This window comes from Plecotus auritus, assembly GCF_963455305.1.
Source record: "Plecotus auritus genome assembly, chromosome: 1".
Lineage (NCBI taxonomy): Eukaryota > Metazoa > Chordata > Mammalia > Chiroptera > Vespertilionidae > Plecotus > Plecotus auritus.
In genome coordinates, this window is record NC_137770.1 from 70,174,974 (window position 1) to 70,200,158 (window position 25,185).

Here is a 25,185-nt window from a genome sequence, read left to right on the forward strand (position 1 = left end):
AAAGTTTAAATGTAGTGTAAGATTTATTGGGGTAAAGGGAAATAATACCCCCTTTGGGATGGAGAGAGTGGGCAGGCTCTAGCAGCAACTGCGAGTTTTATGAAGTTTTGTGATCACTAATAGAAAGGGACTGTTAAGTAAAAATCAGTAGTGCAATGGGAGTTTAGTTAGCAGCAACATTCACGTCCCTTCCAGTAAGCAGCATGCAGGAAGCTATGTAAGGCCTCAGAGTCTGTTAGTCAATTTAAGACATATTTAATGAGCACTCACCACGAGTAAGGTACTGGAGATACCTTGCTACTGGCTGCTGTTCTTCAAAGGGAGAGGTGGATGGTTTACTAAAAGGAATATGGCAGGAAGATCTTGGTTGCAACACATACTCAAAAGTAATTCACTTCATTATAGCTTAAAAATGTAACACTTTGGGTTTCAGATGATTCCACTTCCTTTTCAGTTCAGATCTGGTGCTGTCAGAAGCAAAGATGTAGTCGATGGATTCATAAGACAAATCCCATACCTGAGACGGGGTCAAATTAAAATTTTCAGCTGCCAGCTGGTACTCTTGGGAAAGGTGTGTTGCAAAAACACCCTTATCGTCAGTCTGCCAATGTAAGCAAGAAAGTTTCAAAATGAACAAGGAAATTATTTTTAAAAACAATTCTTCTTTAGTCTATTTTCCTATTACCATGCTTCTTTTGAAAGTCTAAACAGAGGCCTATAAATACATCTATGCCTAGCTATAACTAAAGGGGCTTGTTTACCCGTAAAAAACACACAAAGAAAAAACCCCCAGCCCGAGCCAGATGGCTCAGATGGTTGGAGCATCATTCCATACACCAAAAGATTGTGGGTTTGATTCCTGGTCAAGGCACACACCTAGGTTGCAGGTTTGATCCCGTCGGGGTGTGTATGTGGAGGCAACAGACATCCATGTTTACGTTCCATGTTTTCCTGTCTCTCTCCCTTCCTCTCTCTCTCTCAAATCAATAAAAACAGCCTGGCCAGCATGGCTCAGTAGTTGAGTGTCAACCTATGAACCAAGGAGATCATGGGTTTGATTCCTGGCACGTACCCAGGTTGCAGGCTGGGTCCCCAGTGTGGAGTATGCAGGAGGCAGCCAATCAATGATTCTCTCATCATTGATGTTTTTTTCTCTCCCTCTCCCTCCTGGTTAGAGCACACCAGAGCAGTGCTCTAACCATTGGTGCGTATTAAAATCACCTAAGGAGTTTTAAAAACATACCTGTTCTCAGGACACTTCCCTGATCATATAAAGCAGAATCTCAAGGGATGGGTGCCGGGCACCACTATTTTTGTTGTTGTTAATCCTCATGGGAGGATATTTTTCCATTGATTTTTAGAGAGAGTGGAAGGGAGGGGGAGAGACACACAGAGAGAAACATCAATGTGAGAGAGACACATTGATTGGTTGCTTCCTGACCAGGGCCAGGGATCGAGCCCACAACAGAGGTACATGCCCTTGACTGGAATCAACCCCGGACCCTTCAGTTCACAGGCCAATGCTCTATCCCAGTGGTCGGCAAACTCATTAGTCAACAGAGCCAAATATCAACAGTACGATTGAAATTTCTTTTGAGAGCCAAATTCTTTAAACAAACTTCTTCTAACGCCACTTCTTCAAAATAGACTCACCCAGGCCGTAGTATTTTGTGGAAGAGCCACACTGAAGGGGCCAAAGAGCTGCATGTGGCTCGCGAGCTGCAGTTTGCCGACCACGGCTCTATCCAATGAATCAAACCAGCTAAGGCACTATTTTTTTCTTTAATGTTTCCCTAGTTACTGTCCAGGATCTTTTCCCTTGGAGCCAAACCAGTCACCCTGGCCCTTTGTAGCCTCTCATGCCCCAGTCCCCTCTCACTCCTCTATTTGGGCTTGATTAACCTCAGGCATGCAAGGCACTCAGCTAGTTAGTGAATGTCTCACCTAAAGCAACTCAGGGACTAAAAAGGAGCAAAATACTTCACAGAAAACACCTTACACAGATCACAGAAGGATGAGCAATGCTGTACCAGAATCCGAAATGATGCTGGTCGTAAGATGGAACTGTCCGACTTTTGATGTTTGAGGTCAAACAGAGTTCTACAGGAAAGGAGGAAAAAGCCTTTTATTAAAAGCAGATTAGTAGACTCAATCATCAAGTAGATACATGAGAAATCTTTCTAAACTATGCTAATTTTCAGTATTTCATTCTTTTACAAAATCGACCTTTTCTTGCCCTGGCTGGTGTGGCTGTTGGTTGGGCATCATCCCGGGCACTGAAAGGTTGCTGGTTTGATCCCCAGTCTGGGTACCTGACCAGGTTGTGGGCTTGACCCTGGTAAGGGGTATACAAGAGGCAGCTGATCAAAGTTTTGCTCTCACATTGATAATTCTCTCTCTCCCTCTCTCTTTAAAAAAAATCAGTAGCCCTGGCTGGTTTGGCTCAGTGGATAGAGCGTCAGCCTGTGGACTGAAGGGTCCCGGGTTCGATTCCGATCAAGGGCACATGCCCGGGTTGCGGGACTTGATTCCCAGTGGGGTACGTGCAAGAGGCAGCCAATCAATGATTTCCTGTCATCATTTATGTTTCTGTTGCTCCCTTTCCCTTCCTCTCTGAAATCAATAAAAATATATTTTAAAAAAATCAATAAAAAATATATTTTTAAAAGTTGACCTTTTCTTATGTAAAAATTTGTAGTTCAATTAGTGTGGTTGTGTGGGAAATATGTGCAACTTATGGCAGCAACTGTGGCAGACAGGGAATTAGTATTTCCTTTATGGCCATGTGCTTCCCCTTTCTTTTAACAAGAGAGAAAAGAGGAGGGTGTAAGCCAGTCATCATAAAGAAGCCAGGGAATTATCTGAAGGGTTGCTACACTCTCCCTGGTCTGTATATGGAGGCTAAAATAAAGGTCAGATAATGGCAGAACTGCTTGAGAGATACAGCATTATAAAAAGCCAAGAGCAGAAATGGAACTTTTCCAAGGTTTCAAAGAAAACACCTTACTTCTTTTAGTCAGACAACCATCCAATCACTGCCTGCTGCAAGTAAATCCATCTTAAGAATGACTTCTATTAACAAATTCCTGCCTTGAAACTGTACCAGACTCCCTAGGCAGAGTAAAATACTTCACTGACTTGATGGATGGCGTCTGCTCCATTGGGTAAGGCAGCCTCAACACAGGGCCACTCAGTCCAAGAAATGGCAAAGCCAACCTGCCCCCTCACTGTACTGGGAGCCACCACAACAAGTAAGATCACTATCACTATAGTTTCCATTTTCTCTACTTTTGTTGATGTTTAAAATTTTCCTCAGTAAAAATAAAAAAGCCTCATCCATTATGAATTGCTGAAAAGTCTATAAATAGTTTTAAGAAAAGCATACCCAAACAAGTGTTTTAAAAATTGGTGAATTTGTAAATTCAGCGAATTTATCATTCAGTAAAAATGGATTTCAGTCCATTGCTTCTTTCCCTCTTCAGAAAGGCCTTCCTTGATCATCCAACTGAAAGTGGTTATCTCATCATTATATCAGCTTGTTTAATTTTCTTCAAAGAACTTAACATTAATATTTTCTTGTGCATTTGTCTACTGTCTTACCTTTGCTAGACTATAAATTCCTTGAGAAAGCAAGCTTGTTTGTCTGTTTTGTTTACTGCTCTCTTCCTAGCAATTTGAAAAGTGACCGGAACAGAGTAGGCTCATAAATATATGCTGTTAAACAAAAACAGCTCCAGGTATACACATGTAGACTAACAAGTGTGTAACAGTCAACATACATATAATAATATACTTAGAATTTTCCATAATTCTTAATTTTAAAAAAAGTGACACATTTTCATAACACATCTTAATTTGGTTAAAGTCATTTCAAAATACTAGATGCCCCTTATTCCTTCAGTATAATACTGAGTTCTAGGAACTAGGGAATGTAAAGTGAACAAGACAGAGAAGGGCTCTGCTCTCATGGAGCTTATATTCTAATGGAAGCTAAAACTTTGTGTTACTTAAATGAGGCTCAGAAAGCACTTATACATATCTTTTACTTTCTAAACAATATTTATATATTTAGGACAAAACTTCTCTACATCTGGGTTGCAATGTGGGGGCTGGGGGTGGAAGGGGCACAGGGTTGTCTGAAGGACCTGAAGCCCTAACTAAGCCTTACCCAGTGGTATCTGGTGTTTCCTCACAAAGTCCACCAGATCCAAGGATCCTCCCTCACAGGAGTTGAGAAATGTCCCATGCCCAATTCTGTCAGGCAGCAGATCCAGGAGTACTTGTGTTTCTTTCTTGAGGTTTGGAATCTCAAAAAGAGGGAAGAGAGGACATCAATAACCTCTTTTAGTTGTTTTAAAAGTGCTTTTTCTAAAGCCAGGTACTCTGTCCCTGAGAAGGTAGTACAGATATTCTGGAAAGCTGAATTACTTATACCTTCCTAGCTCTCTTCTTTGCCTTTTATGTTCCCATTCATTTCCCAATATTCTAGATTCATTCCAATGATAAAAATTATAGCCAATGATAATAAACACATATTAAGGACCTACTCTGTGCCTTTTTACATAAAATTTCCTTTAAACCTCACAAGAGCTCTTCCCAGTAGAAGTCTTGGGTGGCAGAGCATCAAGAATACAGAATATAGGGAGAAACTAAGATGGCGGCATAGGTAAACACCTAAACTGCTGCCTCGCACAACAATTTCAAAAACTACAACAAAAAGACAAAACGGACATCATCCAGAACCACAGGAAAGCTGGCTGAGTGGAAATTCTACAACTAGAAGGAAAAAGAAAAGCACACAAAGACTCAGAGGAGCTGCAAAAGGCTGAGGTACGGAGACATGCACACGGAAAGGACGGGCAGCTGAGTGCCTGGCTGGCTTTCTCTAGCAGGAGGGAGACGGAAGCTCCCGACTGCACTGAACCGCAGTTCCGACTGCACTGAACCCCAGTTCCAGGTGAGACTCTGGGGACCCAGGCTCATACAGGGGAAATCTGGACTGTCAGGAAAAGAGAAAAGCACACGGAAACTCAGGGGAGCCGCGAAAGGCAGAGGTTTGGAGGCCCGCGCGTGAGGTCGTGCAGAGAGGACTGACTGCTGAGTGTGTTGCTGGCTTTCGCTAGCGGGAGGAAGACGGAAGCTCCCGACTGTGCTGAACTCCAGTTGTGGGCAAGAATCTAGGAATCCAGATTCATTGGGGGAGAAACTGGACTGTCTGGCAGCGGGCGAAACTTGAGGGCGGCTTTCTCTCAGAGGTGCTTGCAGCGATTACCACAGGACACTGAGACACAGGGGCCTATTAGGGGAGGGCTGACGGGAAGCCAAGGCTGTCTGCTCAGCCCTGAGACTCCACCCCATCCAAGCTGAGCACAGAAGCTTTTGCAATTTTGCAAGTCTGGTCTCATAAGGCTGTCTCCAGCACAGAAGTTCTCCCGGCGTAGAAAAAGCTGATCCTCACAGCCAATTGGCCTGGAGGTCAATTTCTCCCAGTGATACCAACAACAATCAAGACTTAACTACAACAAGGCTGTACACACAGTCCACAAAGGGGTGCACCAAGAGTGTCCACTTCAGGTAACTGGGGAGGCTGAGCCACTGGGCCCTATAGGACACCTAGCACACAAAGCTACTCTACCAACTCAGGGAAGCAGCCAAAATGCGGAGACAAAGAAACAGATTACAAACAAAAGAAATGGAGGAAAGCAAACAACTGGATATAGAGTTCAAAACCACGGTTATAAGGTTTTTCAAAAATTTCCTAGAAAAGGCCGATAAATTTAGCGAGACCCTCGAGGATATGAAAAAGGACCAACTAGAAATTAAGCATACACTGACTGAAATAAAAAATATACAGAGACCTAACAGCAGACTAGAGGAATGCAAGAATGAAGTCAAAGAGTTGAAATACAAAGAAGCAAAAAACACCCAACTGGAAAAACAAAAAGGAAAAAGAATCTAAAAATTTGAAGATAGTGTAAGGAGCCTCTGGGACAACTTCAAACGTACCAACATCTGAATTATGGGGGTGCCAGAAGAAGAGAGAGAGCAAGATACTGAAAACCTAGTTGAAGAAATAATGACTGAAAACTTCCCCTACCTGGTGAAAGAAATAGACTTACAAGTCCAGAAAGCGCACAGAACCCCAAACAAAAGGAATCCAAAGAGGACCACACCTAGACACATCACAATTAAAATGCCAAGAGCAAAAGACAAAGAGAGAATCTTAAAAGCAGCAAGAGAAAAAGTTAGTTACCTACAAGGGAGCACCCATACAATTGTCAGCTGATTTCTCAACAGAAACTATGCAGGCCAGACGGGAGTGGCAAGAAATATTCAAAGTGATGAATAGCAAGAACCTACAACCAAGATTACTCTACCCAGCAAAGCTATCATTCATAATTGAAGGTCAGATAAAGAGCTTCACAGATAAGAAAAAGCTAAAGGAGTTCATCAACACCAAACCAGTATTATATGAAATGCTGAAAGGTATTCTTTAAGAAGAGGAAGAAGAAAAAAAAGGTAAGATAAAAATTATGAACAACAAATACATATCTATCAACAAGTGAATTTAAAAATCAAGTGAATTAAAAATCTGATGAACAGAATAAACTGGTGAATATAATAGAATCAGGGGCATAGAAAGGGAGTGGACTGACAATTCTCAGGGGGAAAAGGGTGTGGGTGGTGCGGGAAGAGACTGGACAAAAATCATACACCTATGGATGAGGACAGTGCGGTGGGGGGAGGTAAGGGCAGAGGTTGAGGTGGGAACCGGGTGGAGGGGAGCTATGGGGGGGAAAAAGAGGAACAATTGTAATAATCTGAATAATAAAGATTTATTAAATTTAAAAAACTAACCTCACAAGAATGTTGCAAAGTATTAAGATGAAGAAATTAAAGCTCAGAAAAAATAATTTTCAAAAACAAAATCCACAACTCCATATGTATATGTGTCCTGTGGTGTATATGTGTGTTCATATATATTAGAAAAAGGTCTGGAAAAATATAAATACAAAGCTGTTAAGACGATCAACTTGGGAGCACAACTGAAATGGGAAGGGAACCTTTCATTTTTATTTTTTTTCTTCTATGTAATAGTTCTCTACACTTGGATTTTCTTCAGGTACATATAAATTTTGTAGTTGAAAACATAATGCATTCTAAGCTAAAGTTGTCCAAGGTTCATGGAGCTAGTGAATGATGGAGAGAAGGGTGAAATCTGGCTCCATCTGACTCCAGGGCCCAGACTCTCCACACAGTGTGCTCACGTTTTATTTTGACAGGACTAGCTACATACATACCACAACCACCATGAAAATGTCTAGCTATGCTCTTTATCCCTTAATAGCCTAAAATTCAAATCACAATAACATGTGGAAATTAAATATCTTATATCCAATGGATCAAATAAGAAATGCAACAAAAATTAACCTAAAGCGCTTTGATGCTGTGCACCAAGACCAGAGATAACTGGTTACAGTGACACATGCTGGCTGTTTCATTATATTGATCAACTGCTTCAGTCAGGTATCAGGTCAGTTAGATAGTTTCCTAAAAGTGAAAGGTCTTTTTTATCAGAGTGTGGACACATGGAACCTATATTTTCTTTCTTTTTTTTTTTTAAATATATTTTATTGATATTTTACAGAGAGGAAGGGAGAGGGACAGAGAGCTAGAAACATCGATGAGAGAGAAACATCGATCAGCTGCCTCCTGCACACCCCCTACTGGGGATGTGCCCGCAACCAAGGTACATGCCCTTGACCGGAATCGAACCCGGGACCCTTCAGTCCGCAGGCCGACGCTCTATCCACTGAGCCAAACCGGTTTCGGCAAGGAACCTATATTTTCTTAAGTTCTTCCACTAGATAACTGACCCCTTGCTTATAGACATGAAAACCACCAATAATGACAAGAAGTTCCATTTTCTGACTTAAATCTTTAAGTCCTGATGCTATTTAACCTTTATATATCACTCCATCTAATACTCAAGATAACCCCACAAAATAAGTAGAATAAGTATTATTTCCTGCATTTAACCCATTGTATGCCATAAGCGTCTGTAGATGCAACAGCGGACCTTCCCAACACACCATGTGTGTCTATAAAAAAAAAATGTCCCTAAGTTACAGCCCTGACCAACTTTAAAATCATTTTTTGTGAAAATTTTCAGCTGAAAATATTCAAGAACACCCGAATTGTAATATATTTATTTTTCTAATATTCAATGCAAATTGATTTTTTAAATTAAATTCAAAATATCGTGGCATGTGGGGATGGTTTCCGTTTTGCACTCGTGGCAGTTAACTGGTTAAGAAACAAATCTAGCTGAAACCGGTTTGGCTCAGTGGATAGAGCGTCGGCCTGCGGACTGAAAGGTCCCGGGTTCGATTCCGGTCAAGGGCATGTACCTTGGTTGCGGGCACATCCCCAGTGGGAGGTGTGCAGGAGGCAGCTGATCGATGTTTCTCTCTCATCGATGTTTCTAGCTTTCTATCCCTCTCCCTTCCTCTCTGCGAAATATCAATAAAATATATTAAAAAAAAAAAAAGAAACAAATCTAAACTCATGTATTTGTATATATTATGTATAGCTTTTTGTATGTAAAGAAAAAAAAAAAGAATAGGAATAAATAAACCATTTATAAAATGGGGGAAAGTGCAATGGAGTCCCTTGTTTGCCTCACAGAGATGTGAAGAAAGTGACTGTTCTCCAGCCATTATCTGTCACTTGTTCATGCTGCCAAGGAGCTGGGTACCGAGGGGCACCTGATCTCCCTGCTGAGCTTTATAAAATGATGATGAGCTACTTCCTTTCTTGCTAGTACATGTGATACACTCAGGTCCCTTTCCCTATGAGGACAAAATGAGATGAACTGGTGCTTCTCTCAATGCCAGCTTACCAAAGATAAGGTCAATGATGGAAATTCATGAATTTTCTCTAGCAAGATGTCATTAAGCTATTTTTAAAGACACAGCTGTACTGGAAGTCAACAGCTACCCTCCCAGGAACTACAAAAACAAAAACAGTAACATGAGGCACTAAAGCAAGTCATGCCTTCATCATTATAATTTATGTTAAAACATTTCTACTTTTCCCCTTCTAAAAATGTTTTTCTAAGCCAGGTATGTTTTTAGCCATTTAAAGATGATTACTCTTTTCCACTGTAATCTACCCTTTCCAGCCTAATTTTAAAATATTATTTACCTCTGAAAGATGCAATGCCAACTTCAGACCAGCTTTTTTTGCTTCCAAAAGAGGTTCCAAGAAATCTTTTGCTTGTCCTGCCTTGAAGATAACAGTTAAAATGAGGATACATGAGAACACTGGGCAAACTGAGGAACTGGGTACTCTGTCCCAATAAACAAATAAATAAAATAATAGCCAAAAAAAACCTCAGCAGATTGATTCATTTGTACATTTTGTTTATAAGGCACCTACAATGTGGACACTTTGGGGAATGCAAAGCTAGCAAAGATAGTCCTGCCCTCAAGAATCTTAAGTATCAGTGAACCTGAGGTCAATTAGCTAAGCTAGATTTAGTTATCACCAAATTTTATTTCTGGAAGAGTATCTAGTGCTAACAAGGAGAACTTACTGATTCAGGAAGCCACATGATTACTAAAAAAGCTTCTATCAAATGGATGGATGAAACAACAGTAGAACAGACCACGTTTAGACAAAGCCAAAAGAACCAGTTTCATGAGATTAATTCAGTGGCTTTCAACTAAGGGCAATCTCCAACCCCTCCCCTCTCCCAAACCCTGGGGACATTTGGCAATGTAACATTTTTGGATGTCACAACTGGGAGGGTGCTATTGGCATGTAGTAGATAGAGCCAGGAATGCTGCTAAACACCCTACAATGTACAGGATAGTCCCCACAAGAAAGAATTATTTGGCCCAAAATACCAATAGTGCCACAGATGAGACACCCTGCTTGAATCTGACATTCAAGAAGCTCTAGGCCAGCCTTTCTCAACTGGAGGTTTTATGAGATAATTAAGCTCTAGACAATTAAGCATTAGACATCCACTATATAAAATGAACTGACTTCTCTCCTATGTATGTAGAATGGAACTAGCTGTGTACCATCTTTAGAAGAATGGAGAAAATAGTCATATTGTCATGCAAATCTTTTTTGCTTTTTTATTGGGCTTAATTCTTTCACAGAATCCTGGTTGAGAATAGTTGCTGTATGCATTCTGGTTATCCGTATCCCACAAACTAATTTGACTTTTTAAGAAATAAAATGTATTTAGGAAAAATAACTTACTGTAGGATCTCCACTGAGGTCAAGGCCAATAACTGTATCTTTAGTAGAAAGGAGGAATTCTTCAGCAAGTTTAACAGTCTCCTTGGCCACTGAAGGGCCACCTCTTCTGTCTATTGATATCAAATATCTTTAATATAAGAAAAACACAGTTTAAAACAAATACGATAAAAAATACAACTCTTGAATATGGCCAGAGAGTTATGGCAGGTACATCTTATTATAGGAAATGTATTGCCTATTTGACATGACATCTTACTTTGCTAGATGGAATGAGACATAAATTCCCGAATAGCACCAAATATTTAATTAGTGTTTGAATTTCTAATTGTCTCATGTTTTATTGTTGAAGTATTTGTTTTTTACAGTTTGTTCAAACGATAATCCAACCAAAGGCTCACACACTGTGTTGGTCAGTGCATTTTAAGTTTTTTTTCATCTACAGCCACTTCCTTCACCCCACCCCTACTGCATGACTCCCAACTTCTTTTCTTAAGTTTATTTGTTGAAGAAACTAGGTCATTTGCCATATAAAGTTTCCCACAGTCTGGGTTTGTTGATTGAATCCCTCTGTTACTAACATGTTCTCCTGTCTCATATTTCCTATAACTTGGACATTGGATCTAATCTAGAGGCTTAATCAGATCAAATTCATTTTTTTGGCAAGAGTTGTATCACAGATAGTGGTGTGTTCTTTCATCAGGAGGCTTAGATCCATTATTTCATAAGGCTTACAAAATTGGTAATAATTCTAATATGTATCCAATAGCTGATACATACATTAACTGAAATTCTATAAGAAATATAATATTCTGAGAATCCTTGTTAATATTGTGTCACTTTCTTCCTGCACTTATTAGTTTACCTATTTATTAAAAAAATAAATAAAGGCCAGCGTGGCTCAGTGGTTGAGTATCGACCTATGAACCAGGAAGTCACAGTTTGATTCCCGGTCAGGGCACGTGCCTGGGTTGCGGGCTCAGGTTGTGGGCTCAATCCCCGGGGTGGGGAGTGCAGGATGCAGCCAATCAATGATTTTCTCTCATCATTGATGTTTCTATCTCTCTCTCCTTCTCCCTTCCTCTCTGAAATAAATAAAAATATATTTAAAAAATAATAATAAAGAAATTCTTCTAGCATTTATTTATTTACAGACTTTGGATCAACTATATATAAAATGCAGTGTCATTTTTTTCCACTTAACAATTTCCCCTGCCATTAAATAATGTTAGAAAATAATATAAATCATATGAACATAATAATGTAATTGTCCTCTGATTGCTGGACATTTTAGGATGTTTTCTACTTTTTATTATAAATAGCACTACAATGAAGAATCCTAACATAAATCAATCAATTTCTTTAGGATACATTTCTAGAAGAGATTTACTGGGTCAGAGGGGAAAATTATTTTTATAGATCTTAACACATATTGCTCTTTAGAGAGGTTTTATTAATTACATATGCTCACCAACAGTGTAAGTTCACAAACACTGGTTATTACCCTTTTTGGTGGTGGTGGGGGGATTGAAATGGTACTGTAATATTTCTTTTAAAAATTATCTGATTAGTGAGGTTTTCTATACATTTAATGGCCATTTGTCTAAATTATCTTGTCTTTTGGGTGGTTTTTGAAATTGGGTATTTGTCTAGATAAGCTTAATTTTGAGAGATTTTATAGTCAGAAACACTACAACTAGCTTTCTTCCTTCGAGGACCTATTGAGCCCTGATTACGTGCCAGTTCTGTTCCAAGTACTGGATGTGTAGTGGCCAAAGAACAAAGTTTGTGGCCTCACTGAATTTATACTCTAGAGGGTGAGCATATATAAACAATTAAAGAAGATAATCTCTGATCTGGTTAAAAAGACTGCCATAAAGGAAATAAATAGAGTGACTAGAGGATTTGGGGAGCACTTTAGATAAAGTGGTCAAGGAAGGCCCCTCTTGAGGAAGTGACAGCTGAACTGAATAATGAGAAGATGCCAGCCATCCAAGGATATAGTGAAAGTGTGTCCTAGACAAAAGTTACAGGAAGTACAAAGGTGCTGAGGTGGGATAGTCTTGGCCTATTTGGGGAACAGAGATGCCAGTGCATAATAAGTAACAAGTGGTCCAGATGAGGCTGTTAAAAGTATGAGAGACAGCCAGATCATATGGAACCTTGGAAGCCACAATAAGAAGTCTAGATTTTAGCTGAAGTGCAATGGAAAGCCATACTCACTATAGTAACAGTACTCAGAATTTTACTGCCATATGAATAAATTCAGAGCTGCATTCTCAACATTATAGAGTTCTTGATGTTTTTTTCCTATCCTGTATAATAAAAGCCTAATATGCTAAGTGTCCGGTCAACTGGTCGGCTGTTCAACCAATCAAAGCGTAATATGCTAAGGCCACTCAACCACTCGCTATTACATGCACTTACCACCAGGAGGCTGACAGTCGACCAGTCACTATGACGTGCACTGACCACCAGGGGGCAGATGCTCCAACTGGTAGGTTAGCTTGCTGCTGGGGTCTGGCCAATCGGGACTGAGCGAGACGGGTCAGACACGTCCTGGTGCCCACCCGTGGCCCCTCCCCAGCTGGCCAATCTCCCTCATCCCTCCCTAGCCCTGTGCACCGGTGGGGTCCCTCAGCCTAGCCTGCACCCTCTTGCAATCCAGGACCCTTCAGGGGATGTCAGAGAGCCGGTTTCGGCCTGATCCTGCAGGCCAGGCCAAGGGACCCCACTGGTGCACAAATTCGTGCACCAGGCCTCTAGTTATAAGATAAAAACCAGTTATTGGTTGACTTACAAAAATCCATTACACCCATGGTGAAAGTAGTAAAATTTTCACCCATTCTAGATTTTTAAATGGTGACCACTAAGGTACAATGCTTCTTACCTAACATCAATGTCTAAGTTTTCTTGTTTAGACTGTTTTATACCCTCAAGTACAGATTCCACATAAGTTTTTTTAGTCATTCCTGGAAAGGACACAAAGAAAACATGTAAAGAGATCACCAACTATTTAATCCTTCAGCATTAGTATCCCTATGTGAACAAATTACATTTTCACTTTATGTTGTGACAAAAGCATGGCTAAAGATGAATTAAAACACAGCCCTATGGATATATTTTAGTAAATACGAACTGAATTTTAATAAATTTGGAAAAATAATTAAGTACTACAAAAAATAAAATGAAAAAAAAAGAGACTAAAAAGGATTCTTAGATTCAACAGACATAAAATTACTCTCACAAATTGTTACGAAAATTTTTTAATGTTTTAACAAAACAAGAACAAGAACAAGCCCTTTTCTAAAGCCTCTCTTTGGGTGCTTAAATTTTCCTCTTCTGGGGAGCTCTGGAGGAGCACTCTCCAGAACAAGCTCCTCTAAAATACTCTTGTGCCCCAATTCTAAAATGCTTACTTTTGGTGGAAAATCTCTAGTAAAGCACAAGAAATTATAAAGAAGTAAAATAAATCTAACATATAATCCACTACTCAAAGATAACCACTGTCTTTGTTTTTCTGAGCATACATATATGTATGTATACTAGAGGCCCAATGCATAAAATTCGTGTAAGAGTAGGCCTTCCTTCCCCCAGCTGCCAGCACTGGCTTCCCTCTGGCACCCAGGACCCGGGCTTCGCTCTGGCCGCCAGCAGGCACCCGAGACCCGGGCTTCCCTCCGGCCCCGGCTTCATCCGGAAGGATGTCTGGTCTAATTAGCATATTACCCTTTTATTATTGTAGATACTAGAGGCCCGGTGCATGAAATTCATGCACGGGGGAGTTCCCTCAGCCCAGCCTGCACCCTCTCCAATCTGGGACCCCTCGGGGGATGTTTGACTGCCAGTTTGGGCCCGATCCCTGGGATCGGGCCTAAACCAGCGTCGGACATCGCTCTCACAATCTGGGACTGCTGGCTCCTAACCGCTCACCTGCCTGCCTGACTGATCGCCCCTAACTGCCTCTGTCTGCCAGCCTGATCGCCCATAACTGTCCCCCCTGCCAGCCTGGTTGCCCCTAACTGCCCCCCCCTTGCCGGCCTGATCACCCCTAACCGCCTCTGCCTGCCAGCCAGCCTGATCGCCCCTCACTGCCCCCCCTGCTGGCCTGGTCGCCCCTCACTGCCCCCCTCGCCAGCCTGGTCCCCCCACAATTGCCTCTCCCCCTGCTGGTCTGGTCGCCCCTCACTGCCCCCCCCCTGCTGGCCTGGTCGCCCCACGCAGCCTGCTGTTCGGTCGTTTGGTTGCCCCTCACTGCCCCCCTGCCGACCTGGTTGCCCCACGCAGTCTGCTGTTCGGTCGTTGCATGAGGGCATCCCGACCAATTTGCATATTACCCTTTTATTAGTATAGATATTCTGAATAGATGGGATGCTACTAAGTAAATATGTATTCTGTTCAGTCATTTAACACTATCTTTGGAGCATATCTCCAATCATTAAAGTGTCTTTGAAACTATTTTTATTATTGCCTACCATTCCATTAACCTTTAACAATTCCCCTATTGTTACATACTTAGATTAAAACCTCTCTTTTGAATCTCCATTCAAAGAGCAACCTAGCTCTAATAATTGGTAGGTTTTTTTTCTATCCTTCCCTCTCACTACCCTCACTAGCATAACTTAGAACTGATTCTGCAGTTAAAAAATGCAAGATAAGTCTCTTGCTTGACCCAGTTGTCAACACTTACATTACTATATGTAGTTGAAAAAATTTTACCCCCTGAATGGTGACTGGGCTATACATGTCAGGAAGCAAGATGATCTGGTAGGATCACAAAATGCTAAGAGGGACCCAAAGATACATATCTCCTGATGTTACTCTTATGAAATATTCTCCAGACAACATCCAGATCTGCTCATCTCCATCCAGAGGGGTTTTACCACATTACAGCTTGCTCCTGGCCAAAGACACTAATAGTCCCTGAGAAGTGACTGAATAACTTCATTTTAGTGATTGTTACAAAACATGATTCTGCATCTGCTCAGTGACATTGTTTCACAAGTGCTCTTGATGCAGGCAGCAAGAATTAGCTTGTTTAAGACAATGCAACTATAAGGAGCAAATGTCCTTTTCTCAGAGTGAGAAAAACAAACAAGAAAAACAAATGAGCCCTAGACGGTTTTGCTCAGTGGATAGAGCATCAGCCTGTGGACTGAAGGGTCCCGGGTTCGATTCCAGTCAAGGGCACATGCCCGGGTTGTGGGCTCAATCCCCAGTAGGGGACGTGCAGGAGGCAGCCCATCAATGATTCTCTCTCATCATTGATGTTTCTATCTCTCTCTCTCCCTCCCACTTCATCTTTGAAATTAAGAAAAAGAAAAACAAATGACATTTTTGCAGGCCTTCTTATTCCCCTTAAACAGGTAATACCTGAGTTAATTTTTTAAAGAATAACTTACTCATTAATAATGTGCATCATAAATGTACATCATAACATTTGGAATGTTGATTCTACTTTTACAATAGAGTAAAAGAAGTGCTTCATATTCTCAACTTGTAAACACATGAATGACCAAAACACACAGAAAAGATTACATTGGCTGAGAAATAATTAAATTCTACCTGTAGCATTGTCTTTTCTGGGTGTGCTCCTTAGTTCCAGGTACTTGACACCATCATCTGCAAATTCTTTAATGACGTCTTTTGTGACCTGATAATAAAAGCAATGAACATAATATTGATAATGTTGGTGTAAGGGTCCCAATGAAAGAGCCAAATGCTACAGCTTCATTTCATTCATTACATTTGATTTGGGAAGCATGTTGGAAATCTTCCATGTGGTTAAGAATACCTGCTTTGCCACACCACTGATGGAGACCATGACAGAACTGCAAAATTTCCATTCTCTCTCATCACCCCCTCATTTCCACATTATATACAAATATGTACATCATTCACACTTTTTGTTTTTTTCTCTCCTTTTAACCATTTTTCTATTTCCTTATGTTCCTAACAGCAGTTTGATAAAACAGAGAAGTAGGGCAAAACTAAATCCAGTTAAAACCATCTATGAGTGTGTAGTACTAGAAAGAAACATATGGAAATGAACAGCTAATGTGATTAGACATTAATGATGTGCAATTTAAAGTCATGGCTTAAGATTCTTATTCAAGATATTTAGGAATACGTTGTATTTTTCATAAAATTCTTTAGGCAAGGTTAAATTTCCCCCAGCAGTATATAGGAAAATTCTTCTTAGGCAAAGAAAGTGGGTGATAAGTATGAGTCAAACTGTATCTAATTTAGCACAAATCTCAACAATCCAAAAATTACTAAATGACCAGGGTAAATGGTATCTGAAGGCTGATGGTAAGTTTCCTTCTCTGCCATCAATCCTAAAAAATACCAGATCTAATAGAAAAAGGACCAGGTTGGGGATACTGTGACAACGTGCCCTAGTTAGTCCTTATAGTTGGTATCCTAATCTTTTTTAAAAAAATCCTCACTGGAGGATATATTTATTGATTTTAGAAAAAGGAAGGGGGAGAGAGAGAGAGGAGAGAGAGAGAGAGACATATGTGAGAGAGAAACATCAATCGGTTGCCTCCCATATGGACCCTGACCAGGATCGAATCCGCAATCTACGTATGTGCCCTGACCAGGAATCAAACCCGCAACCTTTTTGGTATACAGGACAATGCTCCAACCCACTGAGCCCCCCAGCTGGGGCAGTACCCTAATCCTAACCTGCTTTGACTATGTGTACATGAGCAGGCAAAAGGCAAAGGAACAGGGATTGGCTGGTTGGGCATAGTGCCTAACAGGGGAACTACCTTAGTGGATTCACTGCAATCCAAGGTCTGAGTCTCATTTTTTTCTTTTTTTAAATTAAAGCCAAAAATAAATTTATTATAATATAAATGTAATGGAGGTCTAGAGAATCAGCCTCAGAGTGTGCACAACAACATTCAAAAATCACGTGACACCCCTACACCAAGAGAGACACCACTGCTTCCTCCACCACCGAGCATGAGCCTGCAGCCTCTGCACACGAGACCCAGTGGCACTGCTTCTCTAGGAGCTCCACATTGCTGCTTTTGTACGCCTCATCCCTGTAGGTTGAGGAACTTGCATCTTATCATTGCTCCAGGCCCAGAGATCCCAAGTCACTCTACCCCAGCTGCCAGGAGCCTAATGCAGAAGCCTATTTGTTAATGTGTACACTAACAATGAGTATGAAGTAGCAGTTCTTCTCAGTGGCTGAAGTGATCATATCTACCATTCAGGGTACCCCTTATCTTGGTGGTGAGATACCTGTGAAATCAAATGAATAATAGAAGGCTGCTGGCAAGTATAGCATGAGAGCAATGGAAGATTTATCTAGGCCACAGTGAGGCCTGTGGAATCATCCCTACCCCACATCCAAGAATACTTCCTTGGGGTTCACATCTGTGTCTGCCAGATTCAGCCCTGACTATAAATTCTTCACGGGCAGGGACCATGTCAATCTGTCTTTATATCTCCCAGTCTCTAGCACTGGAACATTATGGGCATTCAGTTAACTTTTGTTGAACTAAAGTTTTAGATTCAACTCTCCTTCAAAAGGTGATTAATTTAGTATTTATTTAAGGATCAATCTAGGCCAAGGAGGAAAATTCTTTCTTGATCAGTCAAAAGTTAGCTCTCCAGAAACAGGTTACACTTCTTACTTTGCATTTTTCTAAATGACCAGGGTAAATGATATCTACAGGCTGAATGATTAAGAACACTGATAGGATTTCGTTTATCTTCATTTACAAAAAGGACATTTTTATTTTTATTCTTTTAAATATATTTTTATTGATTTCAGAGAGGAAGGGAGAGAGAGATTAGAAACATCAATGATGAGCCGAAACCGGTTTGGCTCAGTGGATAGAGCGTCAGCCTGCGGACTGAAGGGTCCCGGGTTCGATTCTGGTCAAGGGCATGTACCTTGGTTGCGGGCACATCCCCAGTGGAAGGTGTGCAGGAGGCAGCTGATCGATGTTTCTCTCTCATCGATGTTTCTAGCTCTCTATCCCTCTCCCTTCCTCTCTGTAAAAAATCAATAAAATATATTTTAAAAAAAAAAGAAAAGAAACATCAATGATGAGAGAGAATCACTGACTGGCTGCCTCCTGCGCACACCACACTCGGGATTGAGCCTGCAACCCAGGCATGTGCCCTGACTGGGAATCGAACCATGACTTCCTGGTTCATATGTCGACGCTCAACCACTGAGCCACATCAGCTGAGCAAAGAGGACATTTTAAATGCCATCCTAGTTAGATCAATGATACAGAAACCAATCTTCCATATCATGGAAACTATAGTATCATGGAGCTTCAGATAAGAGAACACAGAGGTGTTCTTTAGTCCTACATTCCCAGAGGAAAGGTACAATTTCGCTAGGAATTAATAATTTAATTTCTAGGCACTTCTTGAACTTCTTCACTCTCTATAACATCTATCCAGGCAGTGAAAAATCTTCCAAGCAATAGGGATAAAACCTTTCTGTCTATGGTCAAATATTATGAAAAATAGGACCAGGTTTTCTTCATTTTGTCTTCCATCTAAAAGAAGATATTAATCTAGTTCTTTCCTCATATCTTTTCCAATGAACATAGGCTTTGATATTAGCTCTTAGGCAAATGTCTTACATTGGTTTTAAAAAGAGTTGCCATAAAAAAGCAGAAAACATTTTTCATCAGACTCAATGCAACAAGAGGGCATAAATTACTTAATTTTTAGACTTATCTAAAAATTGCTTCATTTCTTACCATTAAAATATCTTCAGGGCTAGTAGTAAGCTGATGAATAATCTGAAACATCTGGAAACATCTAAAACATGAATAAAAAGTTTTAAGATACTCTAGTCATCAAAAGCTCAAGACAAATTCAGTAAGCAATTAGATTTTGGTAATTATTATCCCAAAAAATATATACACAGTGTGAATGATTATAAAGTTAGTATTTATTAACATATAGTTCATTTTCAAAATTTAAAAGAATCTACAGAAATGAATACTTTTTTTTGTCAACACCTGTTTTCAAACTGATGACAGTTCTGGTCCAGGCACTGCTGATAACTCAAAGGAATGGAATCGCAAACATCAAAAATAATATTGTTTGGTATTTGTGCGCCCTCAATTTTTTGTACCATAAACTTTATCTTTTATATATCCCCATAAAAAAGTTTAGTGGATAAATTTTCTTTGTTCAAAGCTTAGTATGGCTTCATCCATTATTTCAAATTAGTTAAATCTAAAAAGGAATGAAAATTAAAGTATGAAAAAATCATACTTTGAATAATTATAAAGGCAGTGTTTGTACTTCAACTGTGTTTTCAAACTTCCAGTAGCATTTTAGGATGAATTTCCTTTGTTCAAAGCTTAGTCTGGCTGAAGAGAAAGAAACATGAATTGAGGTATCAGCTGTTGAAGTGTGTATACATGTTTTTAGGACACCCTGTATATTTATAAAGAACTACAGAATAGGTTTTTTGAAAATTACATTGATCTAAAAAGATCAATGACTGAAAAGAAAATATTACTGATATTTTTAAGTGGGATATACTAGTTTCCCTTCTCCACCACCACTCCCACCCCACCCTACCATCCCCCGTTGGTAGGAGCAAATAGGAGAAAAGTCAGTAAGCCTATACTTTCCAGTCTAAAGAATAGTCAATATAGTACAACTTCACAAACAACATAAATCATTAAAAATATTGTCAACAGTCAGACAGCTGGAAAAATTCTCTATGTCAAGTTATACTCTCCATACCAGATGGCTACCCTATTACTTTAACTATTAAAATCTGAATTCTTACATACTATTTACAATCTCAAAATAGTGATAGAGAAAAAAAGGAGTGTGTCTACAATCTCCCCAAACTCACTCTTCTAAAGTTCTTTTCTTTCCTTTATCGATCATAGTCATTTGATCATGGATTTTGAGACCTGGTTTCTTAGCTATTAATTTCTTCATGGTATTACAACTAATGGATCCATTCAAGTGGGCATGAAGTTCCTAAAACGAAAGAATACAACCAGTAAAAACATATTAAGTATCCACTAGATTCATAGCATCATACCGTGCACTTGATGTTTGCAGTCTATTGTAGGCAAATTGCCTATTAGATTTAGCTATACAACTTTTAAAGTTTATAAATTATAACAGTAAAATTCACTTTTCTTTTGTGAAAAGAAACAACACAGAGTCGTCATAATTAGCAACCACTCTAGAATTCTGTGGTTGAATTCTCACCACTTTAGGTAGTTCTGAGAAAAAGGTTCTCTTCCACTGCTGCTGGTCTTCTGCTTTCATCATGACTTAGCAGAATAAAAAGGTCTTTCTCCAAACACTCTTATTGGTATGAATAATACCATGTAGTTCAGTCAGTAAATTTTGTGGTCTTGAATTTCCTTCAGATTGCTTTATTTCCACACATTTTTATAAAATTAGCTGAAATGTTGCTCGGGGTTCAGCTTCACCTATTTAAACAAATGTTTACATTTTCAGATGTTGACATAAAAGCAAAGAAACAGGACTTTGTAAATTTATTCTTCAAAAGACAAAAATTCCCTCCAAAGCTAATAAGCTAATACGAACTAGAAATAAGAAAAAGTAAGAGGTGGATTACAATCTGCAATTCAGTTGGATGTATTCCTTACTTAGCATTTTCTATAAAACTACTTCTAAAACTAGAAATTCATAAGGCCTATTTTGGGTAAAAAAAAGTTTACATTTTAATTGTTTAAAATATATAAAGGAAGAGCAGAGGTGTTGGCTTCAGTGGGCGTGGCTAGTCCTTTTACTGGTTTTCACAGTTTGGAAGTCGGTTAACCTCACAGCTTCAGTTTCCTTATTTGTAAAAAAGGGATAAAAGTGCAAAGCTGTGAGGATTGATACAGTAATTTAAATTCCCTTCTTGTATGCTCCCATAGACTCCAGTGACTACCTTTCACTCAGTGCTTTATCAAACTGTATCTCAATCACTGATTTACTTGTCTTCCTCACTAGATTATAAGCTTCCTAAGGACAAGGACTATGGCTAGAAAGAACCTAGCACATTACAGATGATAAATCCTAATTTGCCCTTCACTGCTGAAGGTGGCTTATACATTAAGATAAAATTCCAAATGAAATTCAGTGATTTTCAAAGTAGCCACCTTGACTCTCTGGATTCTCACATATTAATAATGATGACATTGATAATAATAGCAGTTTCCGTTCAGAGCCTGCCAGATAAGCACTTTTAACAATATAATATTTAATCTAACCTTGCAAAATAAATATTTTTTTACCAAACTACTAATCTCTAAATTGATACTGAGAGGGGTAAATAAGTTACCAAGATATTAAAATGGGCAATAAAGAATATAGATTGTATAGGACTAGACAGAGCCATAGAGCCCACAGCAAGGCCAACTCAGCATGAGTTAAAAGTGGCATTTCAGCCAAAACCGGTTTGGCTCAGTGGATAGAGTGTCGGCCTGCGGACTGAAGGGTCCCAGGTTCGATTCCGGTCAAGGGCATGTACCTTGGTTGTGGGCACATCCCCAGTAGGAGGTGTGCAGGAGGCAGCTGATCGATGTTTCTCTCTCATCGATGTTTCTAACTCTCTATCCCTCTCCCTTCCTCTCTGTAAAAAATCAATAAAATATATTTAAAAAAAAAAAGTGGCATTTCAATGAATTACCATATAGTTAAGTGCTTAAATAGTAACAATTTTTAAAAAATGGACCATTTAATCAATATGTTTAATATCTCTACTAAAGGACATAAAAGATGTCGTTAAAATGGGAAAACATACTTTATTTTACATAGGTAAAGTCAATTTGTCATAAATTGACTTATAAAGTAATGTTAATAAAAATATTCTCAAAAGCATTCCTTAGAAATTGATTTTAAAAGTTCATGAAAGACTTAACTTAAAAATTATCTAGAAAAAAATATTGTGAACCTCAGAAGAATAATACCTAATACTGGTGAAGGTCTAAGTAAGTAAAAGTTCTGGTGTGAACAGAACTTGGTGTGGTCTGTTTAAAAACCAAATTGGCTATATGTATCAACACACACACACACAACACATTTTTATCCAATAATTCTGTTAAGAATTTATCTTATACTAGAGGCCCGGTGCACAAAATTCATGCACGGGGGTGTGCGTCCCTCAGCCCAGCCTGCACCCTCGAGGGATGTCCGACTGCCCATTTAGGCCCGATCCCACCAGGACTGCTGGCTCCCAACTGCTCGCCTGCCTGCCTTCCTGATTGCCCCTAACCGCTTCTGCCAGCCAGCCTGATCACCCCCTAACCACTCCCCTGCCAGCCTGATTGATGCCTAACTACTCCCCTGCCAGCCTGTTTTCCCCTAACTGCCCTCCCCTGCAGGCCTGGTCACCCCTAACTGCCCTCCCCTGCAGGCCTGGTCATCCCTAACTGCCCTCCTCTGGTGGGCATGGCCCACAAGCCAATCAGGAGGGAATATGCAAATAAACCCAACCAAGATGGCTGCGGCCACAGAGAGCAGGAGGGAGGCTTGGGTTTCCCTGGCAATGGAGGAAGCCAAGCTTTCCGCCTGCCCTTGCCAGCCCAGGCCTCCACTCAATGCTACAAAGTTTCAATTATGGAAGATAAATAAATTCCAACAGAAATGGCAGCAGCCACGGAGCTGGAGAGAGCAGGAGGCTAGGGTTGCCCACGGTGATGGAGGAAACCAAGCTTCTGCAGCCCTGGCCTGCTTTGGCCTCTGCTTAAGGCTACAAAGTTTCAATTATAGAAGATACATAAATCCCAACAGAAATGGCTGCCACCACAGAACGAGCCGAAGGCTTGGCTCCACTCCAGGCTACAAAGTTTCAATTGTAGAAGATAAATAAATCCCAGATCCCAGGTCCTCCGCTTGGGTCGCCAGGGGGCGTGGCTGGCCTGCAAACCACCACAGACCCCTTGCCCAGGCTGCCCCACGCCCCAAGGGAACCCCCACCCTGATCCAGGACACCCTTCAGGGCAAACCAGCTGGCCCCCAAACCCATGCACCAGGCCTCTATCCTATCTAATAAAAGAGTAATATGCAGATTGACCATCACTCCAACACACAAGATGGCTGCCCCCATGTGGTCAAAGATCCTGCCCCCATGTGGACACATGATGGCCACCACAAGATGGCCAGCAGGGAAGGGCAGTTGGGAGGGACCAGGCCTGCAAGAGAGGGCAGCTGTGAGTGATCAGGCCAGCAGGGGAGGGCAGTTAGGGGTGACCCGCCGGCAGAGGAGGGAAGTTGGGGGTGACTGGGTCTGCAGGGAAGGGCAGTTGCGGGGGACCCAGGCCTGCAGGGGAGGGCAGTTAGGGGTGACCAGGCCTGCAGGGGAGGGCAGTTGGGGCAAACAGGCTGGCAGGGGAGTAGTTAGGCATCAATCAGGCTGGCAGGGGAGTGGTTAGGGGGTGATCAGGCTGGCAGGCAGAAGCGGTTAGGGGCAATCAGAAAGGCAAGCAGGCGAGCAGTTGGGAGCCAGCAGTCCTGGATTGTGAGAGGGATGTCCGACTGTCCGTTTAGGCCCCATCCCAGTGGGAACAGGCCTAAACGGGCAGTCGGACATCCCTCAAGGGGTCCCAGATTGGAGAGGGTGCAGGCTGGGCTGAGGGACACCCCCCGCCCCCGCGCATGACTTTCGTGCACCGGGCCTCTAGTTTTATATAGCAGGCTGATAATAACCTACTCTAGGATCCTGACCTTATTTTGTGCCACATTCAAACCATTCTCCAGATTAACTTTTAACTAGTTTTGAGTAAATTTACTGACCCACTGGCTACAATCCTATATAATAAAAGTATAGTATGCAAATTGTCCCCTCTACCAGGAATTAGTCTGGGAGTTCGACCAGGGGGCCGGGCCAGCCAGGGGAAGGGAGGGAAGCCCAGGCCAGCAGCAGGCAGCCGCTAGGGACCCTACCAGTGCAAAAATTTCATGCACTGGGCCTCTAGTATTAACCTATTTGAAAGCCACAAAACAAGCACAATCTTTGCACACTTGAAAAAATTGTTTCACTGATCCTTGCCTAAGATACTTCTATTAACAGTACCATTCCCTACCAAATTCAACTTTCCTGGGCTAGATTTTTTTTTTTTTTTTTTAGAGAGGGGAAGGAAGAGAGAGGAATAGAAACATCAATTGGCTGTCTCCTGCAGGCTCCCTACTGGGGATTGAACCCGAAACCACCGCATGTGCCCTGACCTGGAATGGATCCCATGATCTCTAGGTGCATGGGTTGTTGCTCACCCATTGAACCACACCGGCTGGGCCCTGGGCTGGATTTTGCATGGGCCAGAAGCTGGGATGAGAGTGAGAAGCTGAAAGGCAACACACTGAGATAAGACCTTTCTACATTTGTACTAACCGTTTATCAAGTTAGGGAAAGACCAGAATCAAGTCTCCTGTCTACCAGAGTACTTTTTTTCATGACTAGGGAGGATGTTGGGGACCTCAGATTAATACAAATATTTGTTATTTTATTAAGCACTTACTATGAACCAGGCACTGTGCTAAGTGTCTTAGATGGTTGTTTTCCTTAATCTTCACAACACCCCATGAGGTATTATTACTTCCATTTTATATAAGAATAAATGGATTAAAAATAATAACCAGAAAACAATCGTAAGATACTCAAATCACAAATTTTTCCCTATTCTCTTTCTTCTTGAATCACTTTTCTTGACTTCTGATCTTTTTTATTAGAAATAAAAAATATTTCTAACATATCATGTACATTTTACTAACTTGTCATTAAAATATTATTTCCATAGTTCTGTATTTTTTTTTAAAGTTCTATAACTCTTCCCCCCCCCCATACCCATTTGTTCCTCAATCAACCTTAAGACAATTCACAGAGCAGACTTAGTCCCCTCATTTTAGAGATGAGGATCCCAAGGTCCAGCAAGCTTAGGGGAG

The 25,185-nt window shown here is 40.8% G+C and overlaps 1 protein-coding gene across 3 annotated transcripts in view; it reads right to left on the reverse strand.

The window, feature by feature from the left end:
- The window catches only part of MAPDA (N6-Methyl-AMP deaminase), a 27,071-nt gene continuing 1,886 nt past the window's right edge, over nucleotides 1-25,185 (reverse strand). Inside the window, exons 2-12 of one of the 3 annotated variants that reach the window (XM_080684889.1) lie at nucleotides 20,500-20,726; nucleotides 20,132-20,262; nucleotides 19,014-19,074; nucleotides 15,838-15,925; nucleotides 13,163-13,244; nucleotides 10,276-10,402; nucleotides 9,208-9,288; nucleotides 4,169-4,307; nucleotides 2,000-2,100; nucleotides 518-601; nucleotides 1-338 (exon numbers count right to left, since the gene is read on the reverse strand). In XM_080684889.1, coding sequence (XP_080541015.1) covers nucleotides 336-338; nucleotides 518-601; nucleotides 2,000-2,100; nucleotides 4,169-4,307; nucleotides 9,208-9,288; nucleotides 10,276-10,402; nucleotides 13,163-13,244; nucleotides 15,838-15,925; nucleotides 19,014-19,074; nucleotides 20,132-20,262; nucleotides 20,500-20,562 — 960 coding nt within the window. In that variant the 5' untranslated portion in view covers nucleotides 20,563-20,726 and the 3' untranslated portion in view covers nucleotides 1-335. Of the gene's footprint in view, nucleotides 602-1,944; nucleotides 2,101-4,168; nucleotides 4,308-9,207; nucleotides 9,289-10,275; nucleotides 10,403-13,162; nucleotides 13,245-15,837; nucleotides 15,926-19,013; nucleotides 19,075-20,131; nucleotides 20,263-20,499; nucleotides 20,727-25,185 lie in introns of all 3 variants that reach the window. The other 2 variants (XM_080684888.1, XM_080684890.1) reach the window with 2 other exon arrangements.